The following is a 22,513-nucleotide window of genomic DNA, read 5'->3' on the forward strand; positions in this document are numbered from 1 at the left end:
TCTCATCTGCAAACGCTGAGATCCAGATTCGCTTGTAGTCTTCTCTTAATAAAGATGCGGCTGTACCCTAATCAAACATTGCTTGAAAAATACAGGGTTAGAGCAGTTCCTCGAATCAAATATCTGGTTTGTCGCGAGGGACATGAATGAATTCTCTGAATGAAAGCGCTAAACTGCAGTTAAAGTCCACCATTTAATAATTTGGCTACAGATGTCCATGTAAACACAGTCACTTTCTCCCGTGTGTGTGTGTTTTGACTCTTAAACTCAGCGCGCCCAAATAGACACTCCCACACCATCCCACTTTAGGTCCTCCGACACTCCTCACTAAACAGAGCTGGACACGCCCACTTTTCTGACTTTTTCCAAAGTAGAGGTGTGAAAACACCCTGCTGAAACGTGGGGGTTTCATGGCCCTTTAAACTTTTTATTTAAAAAGGGCATTTTTATTTCCATTTATCATAATGGTTTAATTATTTTCCTTAAAATAGCATTTCTTTAAAGGTTCTTTATGTAGATTTAGTTTATTTTAGTTTTTAAAGCATTTGTTCATTTTTTATTTTTTTATTTTAAAGAGTTTATGATGGAAAAACGTGTATGGATACAAGTAGAGCTTGCTTGTTTTTACACTATTTAAAATGTTTTGAATCTAAAATATTTATTTTTAAATTATTAATATATTATTAAATGTATTCAATTATAATATAACATTTTTTGATAGGGCAAATAAAAGTCTTTTCCATCTGGGCCATTTAAAAAAAATTCCTTAGGCTTTAGCGCTTTGAGTCTAAAATTTCAGTCATAATGGTCTTAAAATGTCTTAAAGTCTTAAGTTTTACTCTGTGAAACCTGCAGAATTCCTGTGCAAACATATTATGGTATTTCTATGCTTTAGAAGAGTCAGAAACTTCCATACGGCACTTTTAAATCCTGATTATTCTCAACTGAAAGTGTGTTTTTAGTCTGTGGCGGCACAGACCACAATATCCACCAACAAACTGTTTTCAGTCTCTCACACGCCTCCATCCGAGATGTTACACCACTTCTTGTTTTCAAGGAATGATTCTTTTGGTGGCCTTCAGTCTGACACTTCAGTCGGTTTTGGATGGCGGCCACTTGCTGGCAGATTTACAGCTTCATATTGTCTCACCTTTTGAACTTCGCAGTGTTTTGGTGATATTTTATGTATTTTCTTGGCATTCATTTTTGAATGTATTTGGAACGGGCTGTGGTTTTTCTTGGTGTATATGTTCGTAGACACTTGAGGTAATTCAGTGCTCATGGAACATGTCTGCACAGGTGGACAAACAAGTAAACATGTGACTAGAAGTTGGTTTCTTAGGAGTCAATGCAGGTGTGGCGGTGTAAAGGGAAAAGTAGACTTACATCATGCATCAGTGCAGCTGCTTGAGGTCAGTCTGTAAGATCAAACTCATCCAAAATGACATTTGAAAATACTTTTACAGTGTTCAGTTTTAAGTAAATGCTGCTCTTTGGAAATTTATATTTATCAAAAATGATGGTTTTCCCAAATCAGCCTGATTTCTGAAGGAGCACGTGACTCTAAAAACTGGAATGATGATGCAGAGAATTCAGTCTGGTCGTCATAATTGAATTATAAAAAATTAAATATTATTTTCAGTTGTAATGTCAGAATATTATAGGTTTGGTGAGGATATACTTACCCCTGACTTTGAAAGTTAGTGTGTATTATCATATGGTGTTCATTTGATTGATTTATGGACATACATTTAGACTCTTTCATGGAAAAGTAAACACTTGCAACACTTGCTGTCTTGCTGTAAACCATTACAAAGTTCTTTCTAGTTGCTGTGCTCTAAAATAAGTGTTGATTTCTCGTTGTTTATGTAGATAATCTAGAAAGCTGCCATGTTTATGGATACATTTTTTAAAGGAATTGGTTCATTTAGATCATCACCTGAATGTGTCTTTCTTTCTTTCTTTCTTTCTTTCTTTCTTTCTTTCTTTCTTTCTTTTTTCTTTATTTCTTCTGCTTCCTTCCTTCCTTCCTTTTTTCCTTCTTTCTACTTCTTTCTTCTTTCTTCCTCCTTCATTCCTGCCTGCTTTACTTCTTCTTCTTCTTCTTTCTTCTACTTTTTAGTTTTTCTTTCTCTTCTTTTTTTCATCCTTTTATTTTCCTCTTTTTCCTACTACTTCCTTATTTCTTCCTCCCTTCTTGTTTTTTCTTCTTCCTCCCATCCCATGTCTTCTTTCTACCTCCTTTCTTCCTGTCTTCTTTCTTCCTTCTTTTTTCTTCTTTCTTTCTTGTTTTTTTACTTCCTCCTTTTTTCTTTGTTTTTTCCTCCTCCTCCTTTGTTTCCTTCATTTCTGCCTGCTTTCTTCCTTCTTTCTTGTTTTTCTTCTTCCTTCCCTCTTCTTACTTTCCTTCTTCCCGTCTTCATTTTTTCATCTTTCTTTTTTTTCCTCCTTTGTTTCTTGTTTCTTTTTTACTTCCCCTTTGTTCTTTCTCCTCCTTTCTTCCTTTTTGCTCTCTTTCTTTCTTTCTTTCTTTCTTTCTTTCTTTCTTTCTTTCTACCTCCATTATTCCTGCCTGGTTCCTTCTTTTTTCTTCTTCTTTGTTTTTCTTCTTTCGTCATCATTTCTTCTTCCTCACTTTTCTTTCTTCTTTCCTTTTTTCTTACGTCTTCCTTTTTCCCCCTTTCTCTTCTACTTTCTTGTTTTTTTCTTTCTTTTTCTTCCTCATCTTCATCTTTTCTCTTTCTTATTTATTTTTTCCTCCTTTTACTTCTACTTCTTTCTTGTTTTTCTTTTTTCTTCCTTCTTCCTTTCTCCTTTTATTTTTTCTTCTTCATCATCTTCTCCTCTAAAATATGTTTGATTTCTTGTTGTAGATAAATTAGATTTTTTTATTTTTAATGTTACATTTAGGATATTATTTTCTTCTGGAAATAAAATTATTTCTTGACATTTTATTTTTTCTAGAAAGCTGCCAGCTGTTTGGATTTTGATAATTTTGCCATCTGAATGTCTTTTACATTCCTCTTCTTTTTTATTCTACTGCCATGTTTACATTTTGAAATGCCGTTTTGATTGAAGTCTACAAAAGCAAAGTATCTGCTTGCAATGCTGGTCTAAATGAAGCATTCTCTGCTTGTTTGTTTGTGTCTAGTGTGGCCAGGGGCTGTGAGGGCTCCTCGGGGAGACTCCAGACAAGCCCACACAGAGAATGCTGGAGGTGCAGGAGGAGAGACCAGCAGCAGCAGCAGCAGCGACGGCCACGGCAAACACCGCAGCAACCGGAACCACAGGAAACGCTTCAGGCAGGAAGGAGAGGGCCAAAGAACGGCAAGAGGAGGGCCAGGACTGCAGCAGCCCTGTCGCAACCCCCAATACCGGGCCCCGGAGCACCCGGGCCAAAGCTACGCCCACCGCTACACACACACACTCCCACACGCACACACACACCCCCAGTCCCCACCAGCACTCTACTGCTCCTGCCTCTGTCGCACTGGGACTGACGTCAATGCATTCCAGCAACCCCAAAGTGAGGAACTCTCCATCGGCTAACACTCAGAGGTGAGACAGAGGTTCATGCATTTCATTTACTCTCCTTTTTTTAAATAAATGGAGGCATTATTTGAGTTTATATAAACATATCTCATGATACATGCAATCTCAAAAGTGGATAATATTGATTTTTGATACTAATTAATACTTTTATGTATTAAAGAGGCATTTAATTAATAAAAAGTGACCGCAAATACATTTAACACTTTCGTTTTAAAATAGATGTATTTGTTCAGATGTATTATGTTTTTTTTTATTAAATATTATAAATCTTCCAATCTTTATTATATATTTATTATCGAATGATTTCTGAAGAACCAGCTTGGCCATCATTTATAAATACTTTAAGTATTTAAAATATTGCAGAGGTGCCAAATCAGACAATTGTGATTTATAGATTTTAAAAGGCTCAAGTTTTGTTATTGTAGAGCTTGATGTCTACTCTACTTTTCCATCTTTAACCAACGAAACGAAGTGTTTTGAAAATGATATGCACAATACATCGTTTCAGCATCGATATCGCAATGTGATCATTCGTAATAGTCACATCACAGGATTTGCAGTACCAAATCTGATTATAATTTATCATTTGACTGTGTTTTTGAGGCCTTTGCAACATTATTGACTCTAATAAGGATAATTTTATTAAATTATTATTATTATTCAATTGCGGTACCTGTATACTGTTAAGCTGTGCTCATATCAGAAATGGGCATGCAAACAAATTGCGCAATTCACACTTAAATAGATGCATAAACATTTTGAGTTTACTCGCTTTATTGGCACGTCAAATTCACCTCAGTGACGTGTCAAATTCACCTCACAATATACGTGGATTCACATCATGGGCAGGCTTCTATCTTTACGGTGACTAACTTAGTTGTTAAATGGCTAACGTTGAAGAGAGTAGCTCTGTTTATGTGCTTTAAAAGAGCTAAAAACAGTGTAAATTCATTCGGCACCATGTCTGAGTTCACTAGATGCCCTCAAAGGTGCACCCAGCTCAGTGAGTTCAGGCTTTCAGTAGTGCCTCCGACTGAGCCAAGCCCAGTTTGATGAACTTTTGTCTGGTGTTGGCTGGAGGATTTCCCCTCGGGACAGCAACAACAGGCACTACGTCATAATCACGCCCTTGCAAGAGCAAGCTTCTGATTGGTTAATGTTACGCAAATGTCCACTGAAGGTCAGTTTTTCCAGCTCCAGTCATTCGCGCGAAATGCTTCATCTGCATCTTGTGTGAACACAGCATTAGACTCAGAAAATGATAAAGCACTGTTTATTTCAATTGTTACTTTGTCGTTATCATTTTTATCTATGCTTTTCATTTGTTTATTAGATTTTCTGCAGATACCCTCCCTTACAGAAGCATCCCAATCAATCTAAAATGATAATTTTCTTCTAAATAGAGCTATCCCAGTCATCTTGAATAAATTGTGATATACATTGCAGAATAACAAAATATCGCAATGCTGGATTTTACCAATATTGTGCAGCCCTAATAAAGACCTTGTTTTAGTTTGGAAATGTTGGTGCTCTGTTTAAGAATGGATGGACTGAAATGAAAACTTTTGAAACCGGTACAACTATCCACCATCACTCTCTGATTGGTCTTCTAAATGGTATCTGACTTGTCAAGCCCCTCTCATTTTATCATTACTCAAGCGGTTGACTGCTAGTCATTTGTTTTCACTGTTAAGTGTGTAAGGAGATAATTTTTCTGAAATGCTATAAAAACGCCAATCCCAAACAATCAGCATCTTCATTTTGAAGAAGTAGAAAAAGTAAACAACAGTGTAAATGTCATTTGAATTTTCAAGTCAAAGTGCTCTTGGTGAATATTGTTTTTTTTTTTCCTTATTAAATCTTATCAGCCCCCAGATCTCTGAATGGTAGTCTAAATAAACAAATAACAAAATCCCTAAAAAGTTATTATAATATTCACTGTGGCATACAAAAATAATGTGTGCCTTTTTAAAAATGCTTGATGCAATTTATTTAATTGTTTTTGTTTGTCTTTTAGACCTCTTTGGAATAATTAACAAAGATGTTTGCTATAGTCCACTAGCTGTGTGAACTACTTCAGTTGGAAATATGCAATATCAAAGTCTTTAGTAATTAGTTTGTGTAGACTTTAAGGGTGTTACAGTGATCAACTAAATAGGAATAGTTGTTCCTTTGCATTGTTGAAAAGTTTCCGGTGCTGATTTTTATGTTTTTAAAGGGTTTTTGTGGTTACAACGAAGATGATAATGATATAGTTTTTAAAGCTTGCATGTTTTGGCCCCCAAAATGCCATTGGACATTGAAACAGTGGGTAAAATAAATAAAACTTACTCTAAATACTCTAACCCAGTCGTTCTCAAACTGTGGTACGTTTACCACTAGTGGTACGCAGGCTTCCTTCTAGTGGTACACTGAGGAATGAAATATGTCATGTACATGCTATACACATTTCAAAATTGATCAAAAATGATATATATAATATGCCATAAATGACATGTAGCCTATATTTCTGAGGTAATCTGCCACGTTTTTTAACTTTGCAGAGTTGTAGCTGCTTTACTGGGCCTACTACCCTACTGTATTTCAATACTGCTCATTTTGGTGGTACTTGGAGAGACAAATTTTTCCTGAGGTGGTACTTGATGAAAAAAGTTTGAGAACCAATGCTCTAACCAATACTCTACATTAGTTAGAGGATATTGGTTCTCCATAACTAACCATCTTTGTTCTTGTGGATTAGGTTTGAAAACATCAACCAGTTGATATTGCACCTCCTTAATGAACTTTCATTTCTAGTCCTAGAGCATTGCTCGGGTAAATGCGTTAATAAAGAGTTCTAATGTAGTAGGACAAATGTGGATACAATTAAATAAGCACTTTCTTATATTAAACCGTTCTTAAGTGTATGAGTTGTTGTTTTAATTTCTCTTTAATGGAGATGCACCACCCAGCAAATCACTTGCTGCCCATTTACTTGCAATTCCCACTCTCCCTCTGGCCATTGAACTGTCTCTTGTGGACAGGAAACCAGTGCAAGCTGAAGTAACTGCGGCAGAAGTGAAGGGTAAACTGTGCCCTAAAGGCAGAGCTGAAACTGGAAAGCCTCCAGAACCTCATTGAGCATATGAGAAACTGACCCACTTCAGCTCAGCTAGAGCTTATGCATCCCGCCCCGCTGGACGTTGGATCCAAAATGGCTGCTCCTTGCTGATTCACAGATCTGGAGTTGGTTAAGTAGTCGGCAGCGAGGCTCAGGGGAGTCCTTCAGTGAACACTATGGCACATAGCCTAATCACAGCCCATTTTGTATTTTTGGAGCTGCCATCCAAACGTTTGGTTTTCTCTAAATGTTGGAAATTTTTTGGGGGTTGTAGCGTGCCATGTGTAACTGGTGCAATATGACTATATGCTCACCGGCCACTTTATAGACCCTCTTTTGCCTTCAGAACTGCCTCAATCCTTCCTGGTATAGATTCAACAAGGTGCTAAAATATTCCTCTGAGATTTTGGTCCATATTGACATGATAGCATCACACAGTTGCTGCAGATTTGTCGGCTGCACATCCATGATGCGGATCTCCCGTTCCACCACATCCCAAAGGTGCTCAATTGGATTGAGATCTGGTGACTGTGGTGGCAGTTTGAGTACACTGAACTCATTGTCATGTTCAAGAAGTCTGAGATGATTTGCACTTTGACATGGCGTGTTATTCTGCTAAAAGTAGCCATTGGAAGATGGGTACAATGTGGTCATAAAGGGATGGACATGGTCAGGAACAATACTCTGGTAGGCTGTGGCGTTGACACAATGCTCAATTGGTACTAATGGGCCCAAAGTGTGTCAGGAAAACACCATTACACCACCATCACCAGCCTGAACCCTTGATACAAGGCAGTATGGATCCATGCTTTCATGTTGTTGATGCCAAATTCTGACCCTACCATCCGAATGTCACAGCAGAAATCGAGACTCATCAGACCAGGCTATGTTTTTCCAATCTTCTATTGTCCAATTGTGGTGGTCCTTTGCAAATTCTAGCCTCAGTTTCCTGTTCTTAGCTGACAGGAGTGGCACATGATGTAGTATTTTGCTGCTGTAGCCCATCCGCCTCAAGGTTCAATATGCAGTGATGAGTTACTGTTGCCTTTCTATCAGCTCTAACCAGTCTGGTCGTTCTCCTCTGACCTCTGGCATCAACAAGGCATTTGCACCCAAAGAACTGCCGCTCACTGGATATTTTCTTTCTTTCTGACTATTCTCCTTAAACCCTAGAGATGGTTGTGCCTGGAAATTGCAGTAGATCAGCAGTTTCTGAAATACTCTGACCAGCTCGTCTGGCACCAACAACCATGCCACGTTCAAAGTCACTTAAAACACATTTCTTCCCCATTTGGATGCTCGGTTTGAACTACAGCAGATCGCCTTGACCATGTCCACATGTCTAAATGCATTGAGTTGCTTCCATGTAATTGGATGCTTAAAAATTTGCGTTAACAAGCAGTTGGATAGGTGTACCTAAAAAAGTGGCCAGTGAATGTATATTGTTTGGAGAAAATACAATATTTTGCTTTATTGTTTATTTCTTGGGTCACAAAATATGTTGTTAATGGTAATATCTTTCATATTTTGATCGCACTATTGCACACCATTACAGGGATGCAGACAGAAACATGAATAACCACAGTGATATTGGGGATGTTGGACCTGTATTCATTAGTGTTATATTTAAGTCATTTATGTAAATGTCTAATCAAACATGTTTCCTGGAAGTCTAAATATAGAGAAAAATATGGGCACATATGAATGATTAAATTTCTGCGTGTATACTTTCAAATGTAAAGCAGAAATAATTGTCGCACATTTGGTATGTTACTATATCGTGATATTTATTGTTATCGGGATATGAAATGACCTGCATTGTGATAGGACTTTTTTTGTCATATCCTAGTTTGTATATTCAGGTTTATTTTTGGGCCCAATATGGTGACACTGAGCAAGGAATATGATATTTACTGCTATAATTGGTGTCCAACAATGGCCAGCCCTTACCTTTGATCTGCAGCTGGTTTCTCCAGTAACCAGGAGCTGTGGACCCATTGCTTTTGGCTATGGATGGAGGCTGGTGTGCAGGAGATCTGGTTTGACAAGTTTTGATTAAATATTAACCTGGCTCTCTGTCAACAAAGAACAGGGCTAGGACAGAAGGTCGCTGAGAGTACTGTAATTGCGTCATTGGTACATGTCAAGATTTCACTCCTAGCATTGAATGGCATGTTTTCAGGGTGTGGTGGATACAAGTCGGCTGGTCAGCTGTAAGATAGGGCTCGTTTGTCATGTTTTGGTGGGATCTTTAACAAATTAAAGGTTACTTTGCTGCTATTCTTTTTATTTTAAGTTCTGTTTTTTTTAATTCCCAGTACTGCAAAATACAGAATTATTGTGTGTTGTGTAACGCATTATTTTGGCTTGTTGAATGGTTATTCCTTTACATATCATAACTCAGCTTACATTTAAGTGTGTATGCATGTTTGTGTAATTGATTTGATGTTTTTTCACAGGAGTCAATTAAATTTTCAACTTTATTATGTTTAAAAACAGATTTTTACCTCAGAATTTCACTATGATATTAACCAAATTTTTGATCATATGCATGCTTGGTAAGCAAAGCTATCTTTACAGAAATATTTTTAAATAATCAAGCAACCACTTTCAATTTTGTGTATATAATTCTTTAATAAACCGTTCATGAATGTAAAGTCACAGGCATCGCTGGTAAAACATTGCTCAGAGTATTACAAATCAAAGTACTTAAGCGAAGTTTCACAAACTAATTTCGAGAGGAGCACTTGATATGATTAATACTAACTGATATCTCATCTGCAGTCATTAATAAACCTATCAGATTATTCCAAACTCAGAATAAATAGCCAATAGTCTCGCTATACTCCCTTAACTTCGTTTTTACAAAATCCCTCCATCCACCCCATATTCCCCTGTTTCTCCTTTACCAAGGGGAGCTCATGAGAACTACCTGATCTCATACCCACTCACATGCTCATTGACCAGGTGGTATCCCTGGGCTCAATTATCTCGGAGCTTAGGGTTTTCTCTCGGTACAGTATGCCAAATCGCTAATATTATCAAGCAATATCCAAGTGTGAACTCTTGAAATGCATGTAGTACATTACAAATAAATGTAAGTAACAACAACTGGCACAGTCAGGTAAAAGTCTTGATTAAAAATAACATTTGTAGCCCTGGTATCAATGTTTCATTAGTGCTGAAATCAGAGGTCTTTACTAAGGGAGGGAGTTCTGATTCTGGTGTAAAAAAAGAAGTTTTTTTTAACCCGGTTAACAAGTTCTTTAAGGTTTCTTTAGACATTTGTCAATCTGGTTTCAGACTACATCACTGTACAGAGAGTGCTCATATAAAAATAATTAATAATATCTGCCTAAATACAGATTTAGGTAAACTAACAGGGCTGGTACTGCTTGATCTCAGTGCTGCATTTGACACCGTCGATCACAGCCTACTTCTGGGTTGTCTGGAAAACTGAGTTGGGCTGTCTGGGACGGTCCTCAACTGGTTCAAATTTTACCTTGAAGGGAGAGGTTTCTATGTCAGTATAGGTGACCATTGGTCGAGGTGGACACCCACAACGTGGAGTTCCACAAGGCTCGATTCTGGCACCTCTCTTGTTCAACCTTTGCATGCTCCCTCTGAGCCAAATAATGAGAGAACCAAATTTCCGACCACAGCTATGCTGATGACACTCAGATCTACTTAGCTTTGCTGCCTAATAACTACAGCCCCATTGACACCCTCTGCCAATGCATTCATGAAGTTAACAATTGTATGGGACAACTTTCTTCAGTTTAACAAAGAAAAATAAACAATTTTGTTCAAACAACAAAAAATAAGGTCAAGAATCTTGTTGTAACTCTAGAATCTGATATAAGTTTTAGATGTCATATCAAAGCAGTTAGTAAATCAGCAAACTATCATCTCAAAACATTGCAAGAATTAGATGCTTTGTTTCCAGTGAAGACTTGGAGAAACTTGTTCATGCTTTTATCAGCAGCAGGGTGGATTACTGTAACGGCCTCCTCACAGGCCTTCCCTAAAAGCAAATTGCAACTCATCCAGAATACTGGTGTCAGGATTCTGACCAGGAAACAGAGCACATCACACCAGTCCTCAGGTCTTTACACTGACTTCCAGTTAAGTTCAGAATAAATTTTAAAGTATTACTAGTTGTCTATATATCACTAAATGACCTAGGAGCTCAATACATTACATATATGCTGACTGAATACAAACCTAACAGATCACCCAGATCTTTAGGATCATATAAACCCGAGATTTCAAGAGTTCAGTCAAAGCAGGGTTAATCAGCTTTCAGCTACTGCGCCCCTCTCTGCTGGAATCAGCTTCCACAAATGATCCGCTGTGCTCCAACATTAGCCCCATTCAAATCAAGACTAAAAACACATCTGTTTAGCTGTGCCTTTACTGAATGAGCACTGTGCTACGTGTGACAGATCACACTATTATGTCTCTTTTCTGTTTTCATTCTTTTTTAATCTGTTTTTAAAGGGCCATGACACCCCCCACTTTCGGTTAAAGTCTACTTCAGAATTTTTTCAAAAGATGCTTGATTAATGGGCGTGGAGCTCCGCGAGCATCGGGCCGGAGTGGGCGTAGCCAGCAAGGGAGAGCGTGAGCGAACGAATCTAGCTCACAAAATGATACAAACCGTGAGGAGATGCATGAGTTTATAGTTTACAAAGTTAAAATGCAAAGAAATGAACAGTGATTTAATGCCCTTCTACATTTGTTAATAGTAATTTCATATACACATAACCACAATTTATATCATTATAAAGATAAGTGTGTTCATGTAAACCCTCTTAATGAGAACTTCTCCCTCAATCCCCGTATCCAGCAGACTCAGTGCTGCAGGTCTCCTGACCCGTCTATTTTAACCGTTAGCCCTGCTGGTAATCTGGAGGATTTAGGCAAACACAGCAGCACGATGATGTGTCTGAATGTGAACAAACTCCTGATAAAAGACAGCGTCCGCCATTCTTCAATTCTCGTGCAGCTCTCCCGACAAAAATGCTAGCAGCACACACACAGCTTTGCTGGATGATCGGCCCTGACAAGATCGCGGGGGAAAACATGCAAAAAACCCCGTGGATCATGGAAACAAACGCATATGAGCCTTCATGAACGGTTAAATACTGTGTACCGTGGGTCCGTGACGTGTCTCATTGGTCTCACAGCTCGGGCTTGACTCTGGCAGGTCTGGCAGGTCTCATGAATAATTAAGCAGCCGGCTCTTCTCATAGGGATAAGAAATCTCCGCTATGAATAATAATGAGAAACCGACGCGTCATCATTGCACTTGCAGTACTGCGCTACGTCGCCGATTTTGATCCTGCCCCAAAAATCATTTTATACCCGGAAGCTGAAATTAGCTGACAAAAGCTCAAAATTATCCAGTTTTCCCCACAATTAAAGCTGACAGGTGCTAACATTGTCTTAACTGATGCTCAACACACACAAATCTGTTAATATATAAAAAAAGTTCACCAGGGTGTCCTGAACCTTTAATCATCTTTTTATCTGTTTTTTTCTTATACTTTTTTATTCCTGTTTATGTAAAGCACTTTGAATTGCTACTGTGTTTGAAATGTGCTATATATATATATATATAAACTTGCCTTGACATGGGGTCACAATCGGTTTCCAAAACTTGGAGGAAAAAGCCAACTGACCCAGCCGTAACTAAAAACGGCGACCTTTTTGCTGTGAGGCGACCGTGCTAACCACTGAGCCACCGTGTCGCCCCCCAAATGAATCATGGAACAATTTATTATTATTATTTAACCTCCCAACCTTAGTCTTGACTATGCATGCTGTTCACCCTAGGCTGTTCTCACCCTCTTTTCCCTTCTCTTTTCCTCAGCAGTCCAAAATCCAAGCAGGAGGCCATGGTGAGGTCGCCACCCGTGATGTCCCCCTCCAGCGCCGCACAGATGGACTCCAAACTGCCCAACCAGGGAAAACAAGGGGGCGCTGGCAGCCAATCACAGCCGTCTCCCTGTGACCCCAAGTCATTGAGTGGAAGCCACACACCCAAAGGTCCCCAAGTCCCCATAGGGAGCATGGGACTCAAAAATGGACAAGGCCTGAGTTCAGGCAATGGGGCGAAAGGCAAGATTAAGAGAGAGAGAAGCACTTCAGTGGAGTCATTCGAACAAAGGGATACAGGAACGCCGAGCAATGAAGGGGACCAGAAAGGTAAATTATTTAGCCGTTATAGTTTCGTTTTCAAATATTTCCTGAATGAAGTTATCAGAGCAAGGTATTTTTCACAGTATTTCCTAAAATATGTTTTCTTCTGGAGAAAGTCTTATTTGTTTTATTTAGACTAAAATAAAATAAGTTTTACATTTTTCTAAAACCATTTTAAGGTCAAAATTATTAGCCCCATTGAGCAGTATTTTTAAAAATTGTCTACAGAACAAACCATCATTATATAATGTCTTGCCTAATTACCCTAACCTGCCTAGTTAAGCCTTTAAATGTCACTTTAAGCTGAATATATCCTGAAAAATATCTAGTAAATTGTTATTTACAGCCATCATGGCAAAGATAAAATAAATCGGTTATTAGAAGCTATTTTTTACAACTATTTTGTTTATAAATCTGCTCTCCGTTAAACAGAAATTGAGGAAAAATTTAGAGGGGGGCTAATAATTCAGGAGGGCTAATAATTTTGACTTTAACTGTATATAATTGTCAGTTTTTTTCACCTTGAGGTTAAATTATGCATCTGCTTTAGAACTCTTGCCATCATATTATATCATTCATTAAAGGAATCATTTTACCTCTGTGGGTTTTAGATGGGCTGTATTGTGGTTTTAAGCATCTCCGATATCTTGCCTTACTATCTTGGTCAGGTAATTATATTGAGCGGTGTCCTGATGTGCAGTTATTTTTGTTCCTCTGAATATTATGATCATCCTGTGGCACAGAATGATACTGTTACCTCTTTGCTGTGACATTGAGTGGGCATTTGCGTTTTTTTTCTAAGTAGGCATTAGGTACATTCATTCATTCATTTTCGCTCGGCTAAAGGCTGATTTATACTTCTGCATCAATCACATGCCTATGGTCCAGCACAGACCCCTCACTGTGGCTGACAATAATGTTGATGCGCACCTCTCAAAAAATGTAGCTACACCTCGCAACGAGTTGAAGCACAAAGTGACTAAACTTTAACCTGCAACTATGTTATGGAGTCATTCATAGCACCATGTTCTGAGAATAACTCATTAATGCTCGAGGTTGTCTGACTTGTTTGATAAGGGTCTTTCTAGGCTTTTATTTAATCCTATTTTTAGAGCTTATCATTTTCATGTAGCTTTGGTCCCACGTTCTGTCTTGCGTCCTAATATACAACGTGCCAAAGCTTCATTGCGAATGACCTTTTAATGACCCAGAATTTAATGCACACGTTTACACTGGGTTTCTTGATGCATTTATGTGCTTATGCATGTTTGACCGCCTCCTCAGGGTTGCACTGATGGGTGTAGTGGTGCATTAAGACATCCACACCCCTGTGTGTTTCCTAGTGGCACTATCACACGATAGACCTGCTTTGTGAACGCCAGGGATTGTACCATTTTGGTTTGCTGAATAGGGGAGTCCCTTTCTTTCCTTTTTTTTTTGCTGTGAATTCTTGACAGTCTGAAGGACCCCTGCTGCTTGTTAATACCTTTGCATAAACATAATTAAGTGATGCTCAGGTTTTTTTTTTTTTTTTTTGTTTAAGTTATGTTTTTTCACATTTTTCTTTCATGGTCACAGGTTTTGATGTACCACAAAAAAGTATACGTTTTAAATCCTCAGAAGTGGCTTGTCCGGAAGCAACTGGTTTGGTTTGCTTTGTGTACCGAATGCTCTTGTATGCTCACAGAGAGACAGCTTGTAAGGCTGTTTGGTGTGCATGTTTGTGTTTGTTCAAGCTGTCGAGAGTTTGCTTTTGCCGTTTTGTTTGAACAGTGTGTGTTGTCTGTACACAGGAAGTCTTATATCTCTCCTTTTGACCTGACCATGCCCCAGTTTCAGCAAGATGTTGTTGGTCTGGGAACTAACCAGCAGTATACACACTTAGAATAGTGTGACTTTATTGTCCTTATGAAACCTTGTTCATACTGACAGCGAGTTTTATTTGTTTGTCTGTTAGAAGATCAGTTTAGATTCCTGGAGGTTGTTGGTGTTTATTTTAGCCATAGGATGTCATGTTAATGCGTGGGGGTGTACAAATTGGCATCATTTTATGAAATTGTATTGTCAAAATTAGGGGTGTAATGAATCACGGTTGATCCCATGGTTTGGAACACACATGACCCGTGGATTAATACATTTTTTTACCTCTAGATTAATCCAAAGTTTGTAACAGTCGCAGAGAGATCGTTTCTTGTGTCATTCAAATAAATGTATGAAAGCATTTAGGCTTTCCTGTGAAATATAATGATGACCGAATAAGTTGATGAGGGTTTTTCAGGATGTTGTGGGTTTCTTAGGTTATTAAAGGTGTTTGAGGTGTAATGAAGCCTGCATTAATGCATTCAGTGTAAGGTGCACAATTAATCGTTAAAGATCAGGATCTCAACACCCACACAAAAGAAATTATAAATGATAGTGATTTGCATATGTTTATTAATCCCTCGAATCGCTGCATGCAAATCTGTGTTTGCATGAAAATAGAAAACAGAAGTACTGGGAGAACAGTTTATAGTTTAGATAAAACCTCTGGTGTTTATGGTAAAGATTAAAATCGCTGTCATATGCATTTAATTTGACGCTTAAAAATGAAAATTGTAGGCAGCAATTACATTATTAAACCAATAGGTGGCGGCAACCAGCCATCAAAAATATGCCACTGAATAATTCTTCAAAAATGACACATCTAGCAATGAAACATGAAGCTTTATGAGTGAATAACTGAATCATTTGTTGAAAATGTGACTAAAATGTATATTTGGAGTGTACAAATTATAATGTTCTATAAGAGTTCTGCATTTACAATTATCAGCAGCAGAAGTAGTAACACAGTACTGAATATTTTACAATTTATTTGTATTCAGTTGATCATTTCTTTATATATTTTTAAAATAAAAGTTCTGTTTGTTAAAACCAAAAATGTTTTGCAGTACTGTTTTTGTAATATACTTTTTGTAAAGCAATATATGTTTATCTCCTCCCCTTTTTGGCTGATCAAAAAAATGGTCCGATCCATGAAAAAAACAAAACAATAAATTGATCTGAACCATGAGTTTTGTGATCCGTTACATCACTAGTCAAAAGGTCATGTTTTGCACTCGTTGATTAATTGTGTTACATATTTTTTCATTTCACATTCTTCCGAAAAATAAACACACAAACGTTTCAGTTCAACACCTTGCCAACAATTTTCTCTCTCTACCCTCTTTGCTAATCCCGTTACATCATTAATTAGGCTAAATACTCGATCGTTAAAAACATTCAGTTTCATTTTGTGTATGATGAATAACATCATAAGGTCACATCCACCTACAAAAACATTTTCTCCAGGATCAACCAAGAAAGATTTGTTCCAAAATCATGATGAAATCATAAATCATCGTCACTTACTCTCTCATATATTCACTAAATGATACAACAAGGAAATACCAACCATCAGACACATTAAAATATTTAATGAACACGTATAGTGAAAAAATAACGTATTCAGGTTTTTCAAGTCCACATAAATTGGTCAGACTTTTTAGTATGCTGATGTACTTCCTACTAAAACGCAGTACTAAATAGAGTCAGAGCTTTTTCTTTGTGCATCATTCATTCTTAGTCAACTAATGGGCAAAGTTATAGAAGAATATTGTTGCTAGGGCTGCACAATATATCGTTTCTGCTTCAATATTACAATGTGCGCATAGGCAATGGTCACATTTCAGAATCTGCTATGTTGAGTTGAAATTATAGTTTTTCAGGAACTACAATTGCAAAGTGTAAACATAATAGAGTAAAGAAATATCACCGTTTTAGAGTTTAAAGCATTCAGGAAATTGTAATTTGAAAAAGAAATTGTAAAGTTTGTAACTTTATGGAGGTTAAATTTTAAGTATTATGAATATGATGAAGACTATAGAGTGCTGTTTTACACCTTAATATTTGATTTCTGTAGCTAAATACTAATAAGACTCTTGAGAAAATTGTGTAAAGCACTGTTTTTCACTTGTATCTGTGTTCCGTTGTGTTTATCGATGCTTGGAATTAGATCAATAAATGTTATGCAGATGATTCAATACAGAATCCTCCCAATCAAACTAAATTAATGAATTATTTCCAGATAGAGCTATTTAAGTTATGTATATTGCAATGTATATTGCAGAAAAACTAAATTTTACAATGCCATATTTTTTCCAATATCATACAGCCCTGATTGTGGCTGAAGCCATCAAATTTACATCAACAGAGAGAGACCGCCACTCCAATTGTGGAAGCAAACGGTCCGATTTTGAAGATTACCAAAACAAATTAATTGTTCACCTAAGCAATAACAAAGTGCAATAGCAAAAATAAACATTGTACACTTTGATTTTAAACATAATTTAATGGGGGTTTTGTCCATTAAAAAGTGATTTTAAAGTGGGGAAAACTATAACTGTATTGGACTTGAAAGTGTGCGCAAATTCAAAAACTATTTAAATTGTATTTATTTGTGTGTTACGTTGTAGATACAAAACACTCACTCTATATTTGTACATTAAATTTAAAATGTGCCATCTGTGTTCTTGATTTTGATGCACCTGTTAAATGCTTCTACATTACAAAAAGGTTTATACAAATTCAGAATTGGTGGAATGTAAGTAGCAGGGTTATGCAAGTCATTCTGCTCTCTGTTATACTCAACTTTGAGGCCTCTGGTTTCACGAAACTTTACTGGTGACTAAGAACTGTTTAAAGTTTTATTATTTTTCTGGAAAGATTAATGTGACTGGCTTTAAGTTATCCAACCATTCTATGCTTTGATAAAAGTTTCAGTACTGTCTGGATTACTCTACATGGCATAAGAAGAAGATAACTCTAGGGGATTGCATAGCACTTTTCTGACTAATAAGAAATTCATAATGTATAGAGGTGTACAATGTATTCATGCAGGTGTAAAATCAACCCTGCCGTGCTGCTCGGCAAAACTAGGCCTAGTTCTGTTTGAGAAACTACCTCTGTATTTACATAAATGCATTTTTTCACAGTAAAACTATGACCATTTCTTGAACCTCCTTCTAATCCCTTGCTTTTCTCTCTGTGTCTGAAGAAATAGGCAGTAGAGCGAAAAGGTTATGTGTTGGAGAGCGACGGTTGCCCTACAGTGGTGCAGATTGGTGTTCGGGTGGAGAAAGTGATGAAGATGACCCAGGATTCTTCAGTATGTAGTTTCAATATTTCTTTGTATTGAAATAGAAATTCACCTTAATCGTGAAGCATATGAAACTCTTGATAATTCAATGTCTTGCTGTAACTTACGTTACATGACATTACCTGTAACCTTTCTTATGTTTTCACAGACTGTAACTCCGCTGACATAAAGCCAGATCCAGGTGCTCTTTCTGCCTCTACACCAACCCACAATACAGTCGGAGCGCAGAGCACAGAATTAGGGAGTGGGCAGAAACCAGGGTCAAAAGTTGTTTATGTCTTCACCACAGAGATGGCCAACAAGTAAATATTTTCTGTTCTTCATCCTTTGTACTTGCGTGAATGTGATGTGTGTTTTTAAACTGGATGTGCACTGCTAAGAAGCAGTTTTTTTTGTTATCACTCTAGATGAGAATGAGCACAATGTCAAATTCTATTGTGACTATTTGACCGTCCTTTACTTGCATTGTCATGAATCTGGATGTTTTCTGCTGCATAGATCATCACACTACCATTAAAAGTTTAATTGGTGTTGTGTAATAAATTATTATTGTATTAAATGATACATAAGTGTGTGATTTCAAATTGGTTTCGAAATCACCATGCTTGACTGTTTGTTGAGCTCAACCAAACAGATATCCAAAAAATTATCCAACAAATTACACCCCCACCCCCCACCGCCTTCAATTTTTTTAAACCAGGGGTCACCAAACTTGTTCCTGGAGGGCCGGTTTCCTGCAGATTTTAGCTCTAACCCTAATCAGACGCACCTGAACAAGCTAATCAAGCTCTTACTGGGTATAGTTGACACATCCAGGCAGGTGTGTTAAGGCAAGTTGGAGCTAAACCCTGCAGGGACACTGGCCCTCCAGGACCGAGATGGTGACCCCTGTTTTAAACTGTGATTGGTTTAACTGTTTTACATGAATGTTCTATATAGAAGAGTGTTTTTAATTAGTGCAGTTATGGAAACTTTAACTGTGACTATTTTTTTCTTCTCTCAGGGCAGCAGATGCTGTCATAACGGGGCATGTAGACAACATCATCACATACCACATGAATAATATTTCTAACGGCAAGGGTGGAAAGCCCCAACTCCCCCTGGTAAGGAAAAGGACATCACTTAAAACATGTTTATTCTAACTGTCAAAAATGTTTGCTAAATGTCAAGGTTTTTACTGAAACACAGTAATTTTTTTTGTCTGTTTTAGAACAATCAGATTGGCTCCCTCAGAAGTGACCCCAAACAACAAGGAGTTCCGTCCCAGCAACAGCCCTCATCTCACTCTGGTGATCAGAACCACCAAGCAGCCTCTAAAGTAGCGCAGTCAGGCCAGCAGCAACAACCTCAAGCGCAACCCACCCAACCTCAGCAGCCAACACAGGGGGCAAAACCAAATAGCCTCCCTCCAGACAATGCACCTTCAGCTGGTATGGACTCTAAGAGCCTCCCCAGCAGTAGCCCACAGGATGGTGCTGGATCCCATGACAGTAGCAACTCTGCAGGAACCCCTGGTAGCCAGACCTCTAACCAGCCCCCCAATGCAGGCCCTCCACAAAACTTCCCATCTCTCGATCTACCTAAAGGTATGGATGCTAAGCTCACAGCTCAACACCACCAGCAGTTGGCACACGAAATCATGTCTAGCATGGGGGACAACCCTGAGGGCCTTTCCCAAGAGCAACTTGAACACCGGGAACGTTCTTTACAGACTTTACGTGATATACAGCGTATGCTCTTTCCGGATGACAAAGACATGGCTGCAATGGGTCAAGGAAACATGGGTGGACCTCCTCCTGGTGCTGTAATGATGGAAGGAGGACCGAAGAAACCAGAACAGGGGCCTCTTCAAGCCATGATGGCCCAGTCACAAAGTCTTGGGAAGCCAGGTGGTCCAGGAGGACCACGTCCAGATGGTCCTCCCTTTGGTCCACCTGGTCCTAGAGACATGCCATTTTCTCCAGATGATCTTGGACCCCCTCCACCAGGTCCAGGTCCTATGAACTCACATCCAGGTGGAGAGCACGGAGACCATATGACTCCAGAGCAAATGGCCTGGCTAAAATTGCAGCAAGAGTTTTATGAGGAGAAGAAGCGCAAACAGGAACAAATGCAGCACAGACCAATGGGAGACATGATGCTCCATCAGGGTGGACCTAGAGGAATGATGCGCGGCCCACCACCACCCTACCAACTAAATCCTGGAGAGGTGTGGGGCCCTGGAGGTCCTGAACCTTTCCCTGACCAAATGAACATGGGCCCCAGAGGGATGCATCCTCACATGCAGAGAATGCCTGGCTTTCCTGGTATGATGAACCCTGATATGGAGGGAGGTCCCAATGCTATGCCCAGACCTGGAATGAACTGGCCTGATGATATGCCCAAAATGGGAGATGGGAGAGGATTCCCTCCTGGGCAAGGCATGTTTGGAGGTCCTGGTGGAAGGGTGGAAAGGTTTCCAAATCCACAGTCCGTACAGGAAGCAATGTTCCATCAGGGTATGGGTGATAAACAAGGCATGGGTATGCCACCTGGCATGATGATGGAGATGAATCGAATGATGGGTAATCAAAGACCCATGGACCCTGGCAATGGAGGTGGGATGATGTTTCCCAGAATGCCAGGTGATGGTCCTATGAGCCCCACTTCGAGAATGGAGTTTGTAAAAGGTCTTGGCCAAAGCAGGGGTGAATTTGGAATGGGACCTGGAAACCTCAATGTAAACATGGGCCCTAGCCCTCAGATGATGCCCCCTAAGATGAGAGAATCACAAATGAGTCTTAGCCCAGAAGAAATTATGAAGATGAGACAAGGTGGAGGTCCAATGCCTGATGGTGTGGTTCCTTCACAGAGAATGATGCAGGGGCCTCCTTTCCCTGACCAGCCTCATCCAGGAGACCTCAACATGGGTCCCAACCGACAATTCCCTGGCATTGGTCCCCAAGGTCCTGGAAATCCAAGAGGTCCCCGAGGCGAACCACCCTTTGGACCTGATCAAAGAGGAGGTAATGGTCGTCTTAGCCACATGCCTCCTTTACCACCGAACCAGGGTCCCAATAGCTCAGGGCCTCCTCCAGGTCAGAGAAATGTGAGTCGTAAGCCCTCAGACCTGAACGTCCAGTCTGGCCCTGCTAACTCGCCCAATGTTAACCCTCTAAAGTCACCAACACTACGGCAGGTTCAGTCACCAATGCTGGGCTCACCATCAGGTAATCTCAAATCTCCACAGACACCGTCCCAGCTAGCTGGTATGCTTAGTGGGCCATCAGCTGCAGCAGTAGCAGCAGCGGCAGCCATTAAATCTCCTCCCATGATGGGCTCAGCAGGGGCATCTCCCGTCCATATGAAGTCTCCCTCGCTTCCTGCCCCCTCCCCAGGCTGGACATCATCACCCAAGCCACCCATGCAAAGCCCAGGAATTCCCCAGAACAACAAGCCTCCCCTTAGCATGACGTCACCAAATATGATGGGCGGTGTAGAGCAAGGTAACATTGAAAATTCAGCTTCTAAATAAGTTTTTATTGATCATAAGAAGAAATTTTAAATATGGCATGTTTTTATGTGGGTTCTTTTTCCACTGAAATCATGCAAATATGATGGATCAGGGACTTAAAGTATCTGTTTCTATTTTTATGTAGTCCTCTATTTCTGCTTAAACGGTTGCATCAAGATATTTTAGTAATGTTCTGTTGACTTAAGAGATGTCAAATAAAATACTATTAGGAAAATACAGTTATACTTCCTGTTCTTTCTTCTCTTATCTTGAATGTTGTCTTCTCAATCTCAGGTGGTAATGTTCCTCCTTCAGCTCCTCCTTCCAGTTCCTCCAGCCAGCCAGGTGGCATGAACGTGCCAGGAAGTCTTCCATCCAGCAGTCCTTACACCATGCCCCCGGAGCCAACGCTATCCCAAAATCCTCTTTCCATCATGATGTCCCGAATGTCCAAGTTTGCCATGCCTAGTTCTACACCCCTCTACCATGATGCAATCAAAACCGTAGCCAGCTCTGATGATGACTCGCCTCCTGCTCGATCGCCAAACCTGCCGTCTATGAACAACAGTATGCCTGGTAATGTTTATGAGTCAATAATAAAGGATTAGTGATAATGGTGGCTTTTCCTGGTACACTAAAACAATATTTTTGTTCTCTTTATAGGTATGGGTGTAAACCATCACCCAGGTCATCCTCGAATGATGACGCCCAATTCTTCTGGTCCCATGCCTTCCCTCAGCCCGATGGGGATGAGCGCTATGGGCTCTCAGCCTCTTTCCCATGGTATGCCAAACCAGCTTCCCTCGCCCAATCCCATGGGCCCAAATATGCCTCCTCACTCTGGGCCTATGGGTCCAGGCATGATGCCTCATGGTATGATGATGAATCCAGTCTCCCAAGATCCTGTTATGGGCAACAACCAGATGATGTCACAGGGCCGTATGGGTCTTTCTCATCGAGGACAGGGCTTCCCTCCTGGTCAGTCACCTCC

The 22,513-nt window shown here is 39.4% G+C and overlaps 1 protein-coding gene across 15 annotated transcripts in view; it reads left to right on the forward strand.

Moving 5' to 3' along the window:
- bcl9 (BCL9 transcription coactivator) overlaps nt 1-22,513 on the forward strand; it is a 181,786-nt gene that overhangs the window by 157,002 nt on the left and 2,271 nt on the right. For 9 of the 15 annotated variants that reach the window (XM_087235577.1, XM_087235582.1, XM_087235579.1 and 6 more), the window contains 8 exons: nt 3,152-3,558; nt 12,528-12,862; nt 17,928-18,038; nt 18,178-18,331; nt 19,033-19,132; nt 19,240-21,514; nt 21,817-22,098; nt 22,186-22,513. The exon at nt 22,186-22,513 is cut by the window's right edge and continues 2,271 nt beyond it. In XM_087235577.1, the coding sequence (XP_087091703.1) occupies nt 3,209-3,558; nt 12,528-12,862; nt 17,928-18,038; nt 18,178-18,331; nt 19,033-19,132; nt 19,240-21,514; nt 21,817-22,098; nt 22,186-22,513 (3,935 nt within the window). In that variant the 5' untranslated portion in view covers nt 3,152-3,208. 15 annotated transcript variants of the gene reach the window in all.

Source organism: Danio rerio, chromosome 1 (assembly GCF_052040795.2).
Source record: "Danio rerio strain M-AB ecotype USA chromosome 1, GRCz13ab, whole genome shotgun sequence".
Classification (NCBI taxonomy): domain Eukaryota; kingdom Metazoa; phylum Chordata; class Actinopteri; order Cypriniformes; family Danionidae; genus Danio; species Danio rerio.